The sequence below is a fragment of the Sphaerulina musiva genome (genome assembly GCF_000320565.1).
Source record: "Sphaerulina musiva SO2202 unplaced genomic scaffold SEPMUscaffold_10, whole genome shotgun sequence".
NCBI classification, from domain to species: Eukaryota; Fungi; Ascomycota; class Dothideomycetes; order Mycosphaerellales; family Mycosphaerellaceae; genus Sphaerulina; species Sphaerulina musiva.
This window is the reverse complement of record NW_016017392.1, coordinates 503064-516505: the sequence shown is the minus strand read 5'-3', so window position 1 is coordinate 516505 and position 13442 is coordinate 503064. Positions and strand designations below refer to the sequence as shown.

Genomic DNA, 13442 nt, shown 5'->3' with positions numbered 1-13442 from the left:
AGCTTCCGTTGCTTCCTATAAGCAAAGTAGAGCCTTAGCTTGAAAACGGTATATACTATTACCGGTATTGCTTGCTAAATCTATCGTAATCTCTCGACAAATCCTTAAGAATAGAAGTCGGCGTATTAAAAGCTCCGTAGACTTCTAGTATTTCCTAATTTCTCGGAGAGCGGCTATACTAGGCTTTGTTCGTCTTCTCGCTTTAGGCCCCTTTCGAACAATAGGCTTTTTCTATAGTCGTTAACTTCCTAGTAGTCTCTTATTACTAGGATAGGTCTTCTATACTACTTTTTTTATACGTCCTAGTCTCCTTACGGCGAGACTTAGTCGAGGGGAAGCTATATTAGAGAGCTATCGGTCTAATCTATTATAGATAATATATAGCCCCTTTAGTTGAACCGATACTACCCCGTCTCGACTACGCTGCTTAGTCGGTAGGTCTAAATCTTCGTTCGTTTTATTATTATTAACTTAACCTATACCTCTATCTACCTGCCTCTCCTCTATCTGCCTCTCCTCCGTCTACTTCTCCTCCGTCTACCTCTTCTCTGTCTACCTCTCCTCCGTCGGCTTAACCGTCTAATCTAACTACTATCGAGTCCTCTTATTACTTCCGCTATCGTAGGCAGCCTTCGGGAGTACTTTAGCCTTCGTTTCTTTTTAACGCGGACTATCTCTTCTTTCCTAGTCGTCGTCGTCGTTAGGAAGAGAGGAAGAGAGGAAGAGACGTAGGAAGAGAGAGATTGTACGTCTATATTAGGCATTTTAAGAGTTTCGACTTAGTAGGAATATATAGGATAAGAAAAAAGCAAGAGAGGATAAGTTAGTAGGTATAAGGAAGACCCGGAAATCGCTAAGCCGCTTATCTCTCGAGTATATTAGATCGCGCGGGAAGGTAATTAGTAATTAGGATAGGGGTTCTATATATATCTATACTAGTATATTTTATATTATGTTATATAGTTTATACGCCGACTACGTCTGCCGAATACGTTCTACTCTAGCTATAAGATTTCACTTTTTTACTAGAAAGTACTACAATACCTTAAGAAGTTAGTAGTCTAACTATTTCTCTAGATAATATAGTATTTATATATAATACCCTATAGCAGTTGTCCTAGTAATAGCGAATAAAGCGACAACAACTTATATTCGAAATAAAATTTAGGTAGGGAGGAGGGTACTTAGGAAATCGACGATAATAGTAGTAGCAGAGGAGCTTAGTATAGGCGCGGAAGTATAATATTATTATAGAGGGTAGTGTTAGTACTCGGGGTTACGGGACAGGGTTCCGGCTGCTGCCTAAACCTTAAATCTCTTAGATAAAAGAAATTTTATTTCTTAAAGGGCTTCTACTCTACGTATCTACCTCCGTATATACTACTGTACGTACTACTGTACCTACCTCCGTATCTATATCTCTACCTACGTCTATACCTACCTCCGTACCGATACTACTATACCGAAACGGAAGAATATTACGCTAGAGGCGCTAGAAAATAAGCGTACTAGGCTCGGGGCAGCTACGAAGTTACTTAAAGAATACTCTCTAAAGCCGAATACCCTATAGGACCGCGAGCGTACTACCGCTATAGACGAAGAGAAGAGAGCTTAGGATCGATATAGAAAGGCTCGTAATAAATCGTTCGTACGGTTTAAGAAGGCTTAGATTAAGTAGTCTAGCGAGTTTAGCGAGCTAAGTAGGGACCGTTAAGCTACCCTAGTTAAGGAATAGAGATCGATATATATAGTAGAATATAACCGGAAAGTATAAGTTTCGTAGTCGGCATCTATAGTCGGCATCTACGGTCGGTATTCCTACTTCCTATTAAAGGCTAACTTCTTTAGTACTAGGAAGTAAGTAGAGACTAATCTAGCTCTCTTACCCGTCGAATAGGCCGAAATCGATAAAGCTAACTAGTTCCTTAAGCTTAGAGATAGTAAAAGCAAATTAAAGATAACATTTTAAAAGGAGGATTAGGTTAAGTAGGAATAGGATACCCTTACTCTTAGTAAACGATGCGATAAAGCACTTAGGGGCCTTAGTAACGAATGCCTTCCTTAAGAAACGATTCTTAATCCTTTATTATTAAAAGAGATTGACAAGGAGATAGCGAACTCTATTAGAACTTTTGCCTTTTAGGCAGTCTCTTCTACTTTTACGACTGCTTATAACTAATAGTATCGCTTAATCCGGAAGGTCTAGAACAAACTTATTGCTCTAGAGAGTCTAGTTCTCCCTAACGAGGTAGCTATAAAGTAGATTTCACAAATTGTCGATAGCGAGACTAAAAAGGTAAGCTTATCTGCCGACTATACCTACTAACTATTTTCTAATAATCCTAGATCTGCGTTAGAGAAGTACGACTCCTACTACTATACGAGATTTTTAGTCTAATCGAGCGCGTAGTCTACTATAGTATCCTTACCTAGGATATCGTAGCCTAAAGGGCTTATTTAAGTAGTCTTCCTAGACCCTCCTAGCTAATACTAGAAAATTATAACTACTCTACTAATAGTTTCCTTCTATTAGTAAGCTTAAAAGGGGAGAAGTACCTCGCGAAGATAGTATATAAGCTCTATAAGAGAGAGAATACTCTAAGCCGCGAATAGACTCTCTAGCCTAAGATAATAGCTACCCTTATCGAGTACAATATTAAAGAGTATAATAGGATTACTCTAGAGGCCTTTTTACTCCTACTACTACGAGAAGATAAATTATACCTAGTATCTTCGGGAATCGAGAAGGTACTTATAAAGGACTCTATATTCGCAACTTTATTAGAGGGTTCGAGATTTTAGACTCGGAGGACTAGGAGCCTCGCCTATTTTAAGAAGACGAAGAGGGATAGAAGAAAGGGTAGAAGGGTTAGTAGTAAGAATTAGACTATCTAATAGGTTAGCTCGTAGCCGGAAGTAGGCCTACGAATTCTATTCGCTTAACCCCTATAGGATAGCGTACTAGGATTCTGAAATTCCTACTTTCCCTCCTTTTAATTCCTACGTTCCCTCTTCTCTATCCTCTCGTAACGGATTTACGACGTCGGAGTCTAAAATACTATATTTTCGTCTTCCTTTACTTCCTCTCTAGGAGTCGGAAGCTCCCGATTCGAATCCTCCTTATAGCTAGAAAGCTCTTCTACTACCTCTATACGATCGAGCGCTCGCTTACGCTAACGATATAGTTCTACGACGAACCTCCTACCGAGCCTAATACTAGGGGACCGCCGACGTAGAACAGAGGTTCGCAAGCGTTATATAAGACGGCCGACTATAATAGAAGAAGATCTAGATTCCTCTCTAGTACTCCCCGTTAAGCTGGACTATATCGGGGAGTAGGATATTAAGGCTAACTACTAGCTATAGAGGTTTAAGTATAAGGAGAACTTTAAGAAGTAGTACGAGGTACGCTAGTAGAACTATACTAGGAAGCGGCTCAAAAAGCGGAACGGTCGTACTATATTTAATCGGTCCCTAATTACCTAGAGGAGTAAGTCTCGGATATCTTAGGTATAGGATTTCCTAGAGGAGGGAATACTTTAAGAAGATACGATACCTAAAGTCGTATATAGGTACTATAACGCTATACTAAAATATCCTATACTAAATACCGGTATAACGTCTATCGAGAAGTATCTAGACTCCTCGAACTACTAGGAGAAACAAGATAAGTAAGGGTTTACGAAGGAGATGTTTATAACTACAAAGTATCGATAAGTAAGTACTAACTACCGACGACCAGACCTGCCGACTATACCTACCGACTATATCTACCGACTACGTCTAAGTAACTATACTAAAACTTTATCTTTAGACTATAAGCAATCCGCGATAGACGAGGGACCTAGGCTATATACTAGACGATTTCCTATGCTTATCCTTCGAGATAATTATCGACAATAGTCTACTATTCTAGTTCTTTAAACAACCGTTAGTAAAACAGACTTATATAGCTCTACTCCCGGGATAGGTTAAGATAATTTAGTTTAAATCCGCCTCGATATACCGTAGGATACTCGGTACTAAGGTTTAAGAGTCTGCTAAATCCCTTAAAACCCGTCTTACTAGTAGATTTAAGATAGCTATCGTATATAATAGCTAGTAATCTAGAGGTATAAAAACCTTATTCCTTACTATCCGGGTCTACTAGATTAACGACTACTAGGTCTAGTACGAAGGGATACTTAGCTTTCTATATATTACTAGCCGTTATACTAGTAATTACCTTATAGAGATACTATTCGAAATCTTATAAGAGTTTGAGATTAAGTACCGATTAACTGCAATTACGTACGATAATACCTCGAACAATAAGACCCTATATAATACGATATAAGACTACTTGCTTTACTCTTTCTACTTCCTTCTAATATTCTATAGTATTTTAGCGATTAATACTTGTTAAGAGAGGTATAGTATAACGGCTAGGAGGCTAGTAACGAGCTTAGAGGAAGGTACGGAGAGCAGTCCCGACTCGGAGATAGGAGAGGATAAGGAGGAGGTAATCGTAGAGTATAATCGAGCTAGCCGTCCTAAGCGATTTCCCTACTTTATATATACTACCTAGCTTCCCTTAAAGGCCTTTTTCGACTACCTAGGGCTCTATCTGACTAACGACCTTTCCGAATACTAGAATTACGAAAAAGATCGGAAGATATTATAGAGAAGGAGAAAACAGAGTAAGTAGATTAGCCGTCCTTAAGCTAATAGTATACCTTACCTCCTTCTAAAGGTAAGATTAGTCTCTACGGCCTATCGCCTATTAACCTTCCTATTTTTAAAGTATAGTCGGCTCTCGTAGTTAGCAATTATAGTTAGTACCCGAGATTCCCTTCGCTAATTTCGATCTCTAGATCCGGAAACTTTACGTCTTTATTAACTCGAGCTCTTAAAGGTTCGAGCAGTTTATTAACCTATAGAAAGAGATACTTTAAAAGAAGGAGCTATTTGCAAAGTACCGTCGGTAGAATAGCGTTTAAGATCGGATCCTAAGGGTCGTTTAAGACGTAAAGATAAGGTAGTCCTTAATAACGTTAATACTCGATCGCTTTAGTAGACTGCAAAGAGTTATCGAATCTTATATCGATCGACTCGACCTAAGTAAAGATATAGGTATCGATTCCGAAGAGTAGCAAAGGGTTAAGTACCTTATCGACCTTACGAAACCATTCGTAGCGGCGATAGCAACGATTAGAATAACGAAAGGTCCGACTATCTACCTTATCCTCGTATACTATAACAAGCTTTTCGATATTCTAGAGGAGGCGATAAAGCGACTTAAGAATAAGAGGATACCTTAGAAGAAGGATATATATTAGGTATACGAGGCTGCTTAGGCTAAGCTTAAGAAATATTATTAAAATACCTAGGATCGATTTAGCGATTACTATAGTATTAGTGTCCTCCTTACCCCCTGCCTTAAGCGGAAGTTCTAGATACGCGATAACTTCGGGGATAAAAGTTACTACGAGTATTACGAGGGTAAGCTAAGAATAGAGTAGGAGAAGAGCTATCGTCTATTATCGAGCACTTCTACCTACGAGTTATATAGTAGAAGTAGTCGGTATAAGGGCTAGATCGACTTTACTCTTAGTAGGAGTATAGAGTCTTCTTAAACTTAACGACGTAGCACTCGTAAGGGTAACGAGCTTGCCGACTATCTAGACGCTAATATAGATAAAGGGGATCTATTCGAGGTACTAAAGATATAGTCTTCGCTTAAGCCTAAGTACCCTACTCTCGTACTAATAGCGCGGGATATTCTCTATATTCCTACGGCCGGAGTTAGGTATAAGCGCGATTTCAGTATCGCTCGATACTAAAGTCGTTTTAATCGCTAATACTCCGTATTAATATTCTCTAAACTAATAGTATCCCGTTTCCGCTACTAGGACGATAAGTACGATACTAGAGTTCTTATCGCCTAAGAGGCTATAGAGGCTGCTTAAGCGCTTCTTAGTACTCTAACTTTATAGGAAATCCTAAGTAAAGACCGAGAGTAGACAAAAGATCTTATAGAACGGATTAGTAACTTAGATATAATTAGCGATAATAAGGGAGATAGGGTAGAGGAGCTAAGGCGATCGGTACGCCTAAGCTTTAAACTTACGTAAGAGTGCCTCTAGGATACTATAAGACGATTATAGCGAGCTTAGTTTAAGCTTGTATAAAGTTTACCTACCGACTATATTTGCCGACTATAGTACTTAAGTTTCAAAATATTACAAGCTGTAATCTAGCGTATATATTCTTCTATATTTATTCATTCGATCTAACTACTCTCTTTATCCTCTTATCTATATCGGGCTTATATATAGTTTCTTTTCTAATACCTAGTTCAAATAACTTGCTCTTAGGGCACTCGGTTTCTAGGCTTTTTCTTTCTGTTTACGAAAAATCAATACCTAATAGGTACGCAATACCTAACCTACCCTATATACCTACTAGGGTAGGTTGTACCTATAATAAGGCCTATACTTTACTACCTTACTACAATACCTCTATAACACCCGTACCTCCGTACCTTTACTAGCGCCGTCGATACCTACCTTCGTAATCAGACCGAGTTCTTCTTTAACTACTATACTAATATTAGAAACCTTACTATACCGAAACGCAAGAGTAATACCCTAGAGGCACTAGTAAACAAGCGCGCAAAGCTCGGCGTAGCCTCGAAGTTACTCGAGGAGTACTTCCTTAAGCTAAATACTTTACGAGACCGAGAGCGTACTACCGCTATAGACGAAGAAAAGAGGGTATAGAATCGATACTGTAAAGCGCGTAACAAATCCTTCGCGCGATTCAAAAAGGCATAAATTAAGGAGTATACGAGTTTCGAAAGCCTCGCTAAAGATAAGCAATAGGAACTTATCGAGGGCTAGAGAAAGATATATATAAAGGAGTATAATCAAAAAGCGTAAGTATAAATATAGTCGGCGGATATAGTCGGCAGATTTGAGTACTAACTTCTAATTTAGTATAAAGAAGCAGACTAGAAAGAGTACAATACTTCCTCCCGATAAGTAGGCAAAGATTAATAAAGCCGACTAGTTTCTCGAACTCGGTAATATTAACTCTAAGGAACGATTGATACTCTAGAAAGAAGACTAGATTAAGTAGGAATAGGAGTATCTATCTATTAGCGAGGAGTACGACAAAGGGGTTAGCGGCCTTAGTAACTATTGCCTTCCCTCGGAATTAGTTCTTAATCTATTCTTAACTCTATAGATAGAGGAAGCGAGGGCTAAGTCTATTAGTACCTTTGCTATCTAGGCATCCTCTTCTACTTTTTCGACGGCCTATAATTAATAGCGCTCTTCTATTTACTACTTCTAGGACAAGATTGTTATCCTTAAGAACCTAGATATACTAAATAAAAAAGGTATAAAAGAGGTCTTAAAAATCGTTAGTAGCGAGACAATAAAGGTAAATATCTGCCGACTATATTTGCCGACTATAGAAACTAATTATAATTCTAGATTTGTATCGAAGAAGTCCGAATACTATTACTATATAAGATCTTCTCGCCTATTAAGCGAGCCGTTTGCCGGAATGTCCTATTGTAGGATACTAAAGCTCAAGCCTACTATAGAGGGCGATTACTAGGCCCTTCTTAGCTTATTCCCCCTACCTACGACTATATAGCTAACGGCTTTTTGCCTTTAAAGACAATAAAGGAGAACAAGTATTTCGTAAAGATAGCGTATAAGATATACGAGAAAGAGAACTCTCTTATAAAGGAATAGACAATATAGCTAGTAGTAATAGATAGCCTTATCTATTGTAGCGTAAAAGAGTATACTAGTATTACTCTCGAAGCTATTCTACTCCTCCTCCTCTAAGAAGACGAACTCTGCCTCTCGATTTCTAGTTTCGAAGAACTAGTTAAGAAGGATAAGAGACTAGCTACCCTTATTAAAGTTTAAGACTAAGAAGTAGAAGCGATAGGTAAATAGTAAGCGACGCCTAAACTAGGGTTTCGATAGGTTAGCTCGGATATAGCAGAATGTCGGTATATCCTATTAGCTATACCCTTGTTATAGCGTAATACTATAATTAAGTATAGGAAATTCTCTTTCTTTTTCCCCTTTCTACTCCTACTTCTTTAAGATACCTCTAGACTTTTACGCTATTGTCGTCTATCTACTATGTTTTCGTCCTTCTTCTCGTCCTCCCTAGGAGTAGGAAGCTCCCGGCTCGAATCCTCCTCCTAGCCCGATACCTCTTCCGGGACCTCTACGCGATCGAGCGTACGGCTACGCTAGCGCTATAGGACGATACTCAACGCGCTATCGAGTCTAATACTAGGTCGACGCCGACGACAACCTAACGTTAGGCGGCGTAGAACGAGACAGCGGAGTCTAGTAGAAGAGGAACTAGATAGTTCCCTTATTCTCCCTATCGAGCCTAATTATATAGGAGAGTAGGATATTAAGTTAAATTACTAGCTATAGAGGCTTAGGTATAAGGACAACTTTGAGCGTTAGTACGAGGTACGCTAGTAGAATTATACCGGAAAGCGCCTTAAAAAGCGGAACGGTCGTACTATATTCGATCGGTCCCTAATTACCTAGAGGAGTAAGTCTCGGATATCTTAGGTATAGGATTTCCTAGAGAAGGGAATACTTTAAGAAGATATAACGCCTAAAGTTGTATATAGATACTATAACGCTGTACTAAAACATCTAGTACTAAATACTAGTACAATATCTATCGAGAAGTATCTCGACTCCTCGAACTACTAGGAGAAACAAGATAAGCGAGGGTTTATAAAGGAGATGTTTACGGCCGCGAAGCATCGACAAGTAAATACTAACTAACGCCGACTATACCTACCGACTACGTCTACTAACTACGTCTAGCTACTTATACTAAAAGGATATTTCTAGACTATTAGCAATCTACGGTAGACAAGGGACCTAGGCTATATACTAGACGATTTCCCGCGCCTATACTTTAAGATAATTATCGACAATAGTCTACTATTCTAGTTCTTTAAACGACCCTTAGTAAAACAGACTTATATAGTACTACTCCCGGGATAGGTCGAGACAATTCTATTTAAATACGCGTCGATATACCGAAGGATGCTCGATACTAAGGTTATAGACTCCGCCGACTCTCTTAAAGCCCGTCTCGCTAGAAGATTTAAGATAGCTATCGCGTATAATAGTTAGTAATCCAGGACTATAAAAACCTTATCCTAACTATACGGGTCTACTAGATTGATAACTAATAGACTTAGTACGAAGGGATACTTAGTTTCCCTTATATTACTAGCCGTTATACTAGTAATTATCTTATAGAGATACTATTCGAGATCTTACAAGAGTTCGAGATTAAGCGCCGATTAACTACTATTATATACGATAACGCCTCTAATAATAAGACGCTATATAATACGATATAAGGATACTTACTCTACTATTATTACTCTCCTCTAATATTCTATAGTGTTTTAGCGATTAATACTTATTAAGAGAGATATAGTATAACGGTTACTAAGCTACTAACGAGCTTAGAGTAGCTATCTCTCTATCTACGTACGGAGACTAGTTCCGAATTAGAGATAGGAGAGGAAGAGGAGGAGGCAATTATAGAGTATAATCGAGGTAGCCGTCCGGAGCGATTTCCCTACTTTGCCTATACTGCTTAACTTCTCCTAAAGGCCTTTTTCGACCGCCTAGGGCTTTATCCTATAAACGACCTTTCCGAATTCTAGGATTACGAGAAGGATAGAAAGATATTATAGAGAAGAAGAGTATAGAGTAAGCAAATTAGCCGTCCTTAAGCTAATAGTATACCCTATCTTCTTTTAAAGGTAAGATTAGTATCTACGCCTAATAAACTATAAACCCTTCTACCTCGAAAGTATAGTTGACTAGCGTAGTTAGCAATTATAGTCGGCAGTTTGTTACTCTAGCTAATCTTAATCTCTAGATCCGGAAGCTTTATATCTTTATTAACTCGAGCTCCTAAAGGTTCGAACAGTTTATCGACCTCTAGAAAGAGATGCTTTAAAAGAAGTAGCTATTTATAAAGCACCGTCGGTAGAAAGGCGTTTAAGATTGTATCCTAAGGGTCGTTTAAGACGTAAAGACAAGGTAGTCCTTAACAACGTTAATACTCGATCGCTTTAGTAGACTCTAAGTAGTTATTAAATCTTATATCGAGCGACTTGACCTAAGTAAAGATATAGGTATCGATTCCGAAGAATAGCAAAGGGTAGAGTACCTTATCGACCTTACGAAACTATTTATAGCGGCGATAGCGGTAATTAGAATAACGAAAGGTCCGACGATTTACCTTGTCCTTATATACTATAATAAGCTTTTTGATATTCTAGAGGAGGCGATAAAGCGACTTAAGAATAAGAGGATATCCTAGAAGAAGGATATCTATTAGGTATACGAGGCTACTTAGGCTAAGCTAGAGAAATATTATCGAGATACCTAGGATCGATTTAGCGATTACTATAGTATTAGCGTCCTCCTTACCCCCTACCTTAAGTAGAAGTTCTAGGTATACGATAACTTTAGGAATAAAAGTTACTGCGTATATTACGAGGGTAAGCTAAGGGCAGAGTAGGAGAAGAGCTATCGTTTATTATTAAATACCTCTACCTAGTAGGGCCGTTTTAGAAGGAGTCGGTATAAAGGCTATATCGACTTTACTCTTAGTAGGAGTATAGAGTCTTCTTAAAGTTAAAGACGTAGTACTAACGAGGATAACGAGCTCGCCGACTATTTAGACGCTAATATAGATAAAGGGGATCTATTCGAGGTACTAAAGACGTAGTCTTTAATAGAGTCTAAGTACCCTACTCTCGTATTAATAGCGCGGGATATTCTCTATATTCCTACCGCCGGAGTTAGGTATAAGCGCGATTTTAGTATCGCTCGATACTAAAGTCGTTTTAATTGCTAATATACTATATTAATATTCTCTAGATTAATAGTTTCTCGTTTTCGCTATCGGGACGATAAGTACGATACTAGAATTCTTATCGCCTAGAAGGCTATAGAGGTTTCCTAAGCGCTTCTTAGTACTCTAACTTTATAGAAGATCCTTAGTAAAGACCGAGAGTAGACGAAAGATCTTATAGAACGGATTAGTAACTTAGATACGATTAGCGATAACGAGGGTAATATAGTAGAGGAGCTAAGGCGATTAGTACGCCTAAGTTTCAAGCTTACGTAGAAGTACCTCCGGGATACTACGAGACGATTATAGGGAGATTGCTTTAAGCTTGTATAAAGTTTACCTACCGACTATATTTGCCGACTATATTTCTTAAGATTCAAAATATTACAACTTATAGTATAGCGTATATATAATCCTAAGTTTCTTTATTTAATTTAACTATAATCTTTACTTTCGTATCTATATCGGGTTTATATACAGTTTCTTTTCTTATACCTAGTCTAAATAAATCGCTTCTTCGCTCTCGTTAGAGTACCCGGTTTCTAGGTTTTTTATTTCTATATACGAAGATTCAATACCTAATAGGTACGTAATACCTACTAGGTATCGTAATACCTACTAGGTTTGTACCTAACCCGATAGGTTAGGTATACCTAGCTAAATACCTATACCTATTAGGTATTGCTAATACCTAACCTATCCTATATACCTACTAGGGTAGGTTGTACCTATAATAAGGCCTAGTTATAACTTCTTATAAGAATAGAAAGCGAATACCCCCGGCTTATAGCTTCAGCTATAACGGCCTACATTTAAGAGCGAGAGTTTGATTAGCGTTAGCTTCTGGCTAGAAGCTATAAGGAACAAGCGAACGCGCTCTAGGAAGCCTAAGATTTCAAATCGGAGTTCCTAGGAGGAAGTTTCCGAAAACGAAGATTTGGCCTCTTGCTAGGTTCAGAGCTTCCTATTTCCTCGTCCCCAGTACGACAATGGATGTGCGCCTTTTGTACCTACCTAAGGGTGTATTAGTAGACACCAGATGTGCTCTACTAGCAGGTAGAATGGTTACCTGAGGTAGGTAGGTATCTACCTAAGCTGGCGACGGAAATAATCAACGAGTGCTGATTTCACACAGAAACCTGGAGAGACATCACTCGGACACAGACATCATTATTAATTGTTGCATTTTTGTTTTTCTCTCTGATGACCAAACATGATAGAGTTACAGCCTAGATTGCATCGACTTTTGCTTCTTGACGATACCTAGCCATTTCCACAAGAGACCCCACCCACGAACATTCATCTCTTGGGTCTGCTCATCATCTTGTCTCCTCTCTTCTTGATCTACAACCTGATTGTGCGCACTCGTCAGCCTTTTTGCGCGCTACTCAGCCCACGGACCGGCAACCCACATAGTGGTAGGGTACGCGCGCGAAGAAGAGGGGGGGCACAGCACAACTTACTTTGACTTGGCCGTAAACGCCGCAATCAAATCCATCAAAGCAGGACTGAGGCAATCGTACGACTCCAACCCGAGGCTCTTGAATTTGCCTCGCACCTCATCCATTTTGCTAGGTTCGAACCCTTGCTCGATAATGCTGCTCACAAAAGCGGCGAATTGCGGCTCTTGCCAGCCTTGCTCATTGCTGAGTTCGACGTGGATGAAATCGAGGCCTTTGAAAGGGTGGTCTTTCACGATTCGGCCAAAGAGGTGCACGCCGCATTCTTTGCACGCGTTGCGTTGAATTGCGGCGTTGGAGTCGACGATGTAGAGTTTGGCTCCGTTCTCGACGACTTTGACGTTGTCGACTGGGACGACTCCGACAATGGAGAAGAGGGCTCCCTTGGGCTTCCAGCACTTGGAGCAGCCGCAGGCGTGGTTGTGGGCAACGTTGCCGGTGATTTGGACTTTGACCTTGTTGGATGCGCAGTGGCATTGCAGCGTGCCGCCATTGAAGCTTGTGCTACCCTTGGTCAGGCCATTGTTGATAGCGGGGTGGAGATTGAGGGAAGACATGTTTTTTGGGCGTCTTTGGTTCAGCGGTCTGAATGAAAGGAAGAGGGAGTTTGAAGGATATTGGTGCAGAGGCGTTCCTTTCTTTTTCGAGGAGTTGCGTGCGAATTTATATATTATGAGCAGTCTCACCCTTTCATGCATGGATCAATGCCAGTCAAGCGGGGTCTTGCAGCGTCACACCTCCCGGAACCTGAGAGCTCTGGCAACATCTTCCAGGATAGAGGATACAGGATCTCATCCCATAGGACAGACTCCCTCACGCTGTGAGCATACAAAAGAGGGGATTTGCGGAAGCATAGCGGCAAAGTTGCCAAGACATCCTTGGTGGAGGTGGTACGTCGACGCAGAGACGTGCTTGGCCGGAAGCCAAAGGAACGCAGAGGAAAGTAGTTAAAGAGCTGACCCGGGAGTAGTCGGAATTGCCCCTTGTAGCAATTCGACTGCAGTGATGACAACTTACTGATGCTACTGACTGCCGTGCTTGCGAGATTTTTGGGATAGC

At 39.8% G+C, this 13442-nt stretch overlaps 2 protein-coding genes across 2 annotated transcripts; one reads left to right on the top strand and one right to left on the bottom strand.

Moving 5' to 3' along the window:
• Positions 1 to 10218: 10218 nt before the first annotated feature.
• On the top strand, positions 10219 to 10386 carry SEPMUDRAFT_51909 (uncharacterized protein; the record flags this gene model as incomplete). The annotated part of the gene is made up of 1 exon (XM_016909208.1): positions 10219 to 10386. A coding segment is annotated over one exon (168 nt), but the record flags the coding sequence as incomplete, so codon positions are not given.
• Positions 10387 to 12078: 1692 nt separating this feature from the next.
• Positions 12079 to 12978, bottom strand: SEPMUDRAFT_151405 (glutathione-dependent formaldehyde-activating enzyme). The gene is made up of 2 exons (XM_016906798.1): positions 12387 to 12978; positions 12079 to 12274 (listed from the first exon to the last, which is right to left on the bottom strand). Exons 1-2 carry the CDS (start codon positions 12938 to 12940, stop codon positions 12268 to 12270), a joined length of 561 nt encoding a protein of 186 aa, XP_016757464.1. The 5' UTR covers positions 12941 to 12978; the 3' UTR covers positions 12079 to 12267.
• Between the last annotated feature and the right edge of the window lie 464 nt (positions 12979 to 13442).

What these genes read in the sequence shown, in the direction of transcription:
- SEPMUDRAFT_151405 (XM_016906798.1), bottom strand. Translation starts at nt 12,940, where the DNA reads ATGTCTTCCCTCAATCTCCACCCCGCTATCAACAATGGCCTGACCAAG.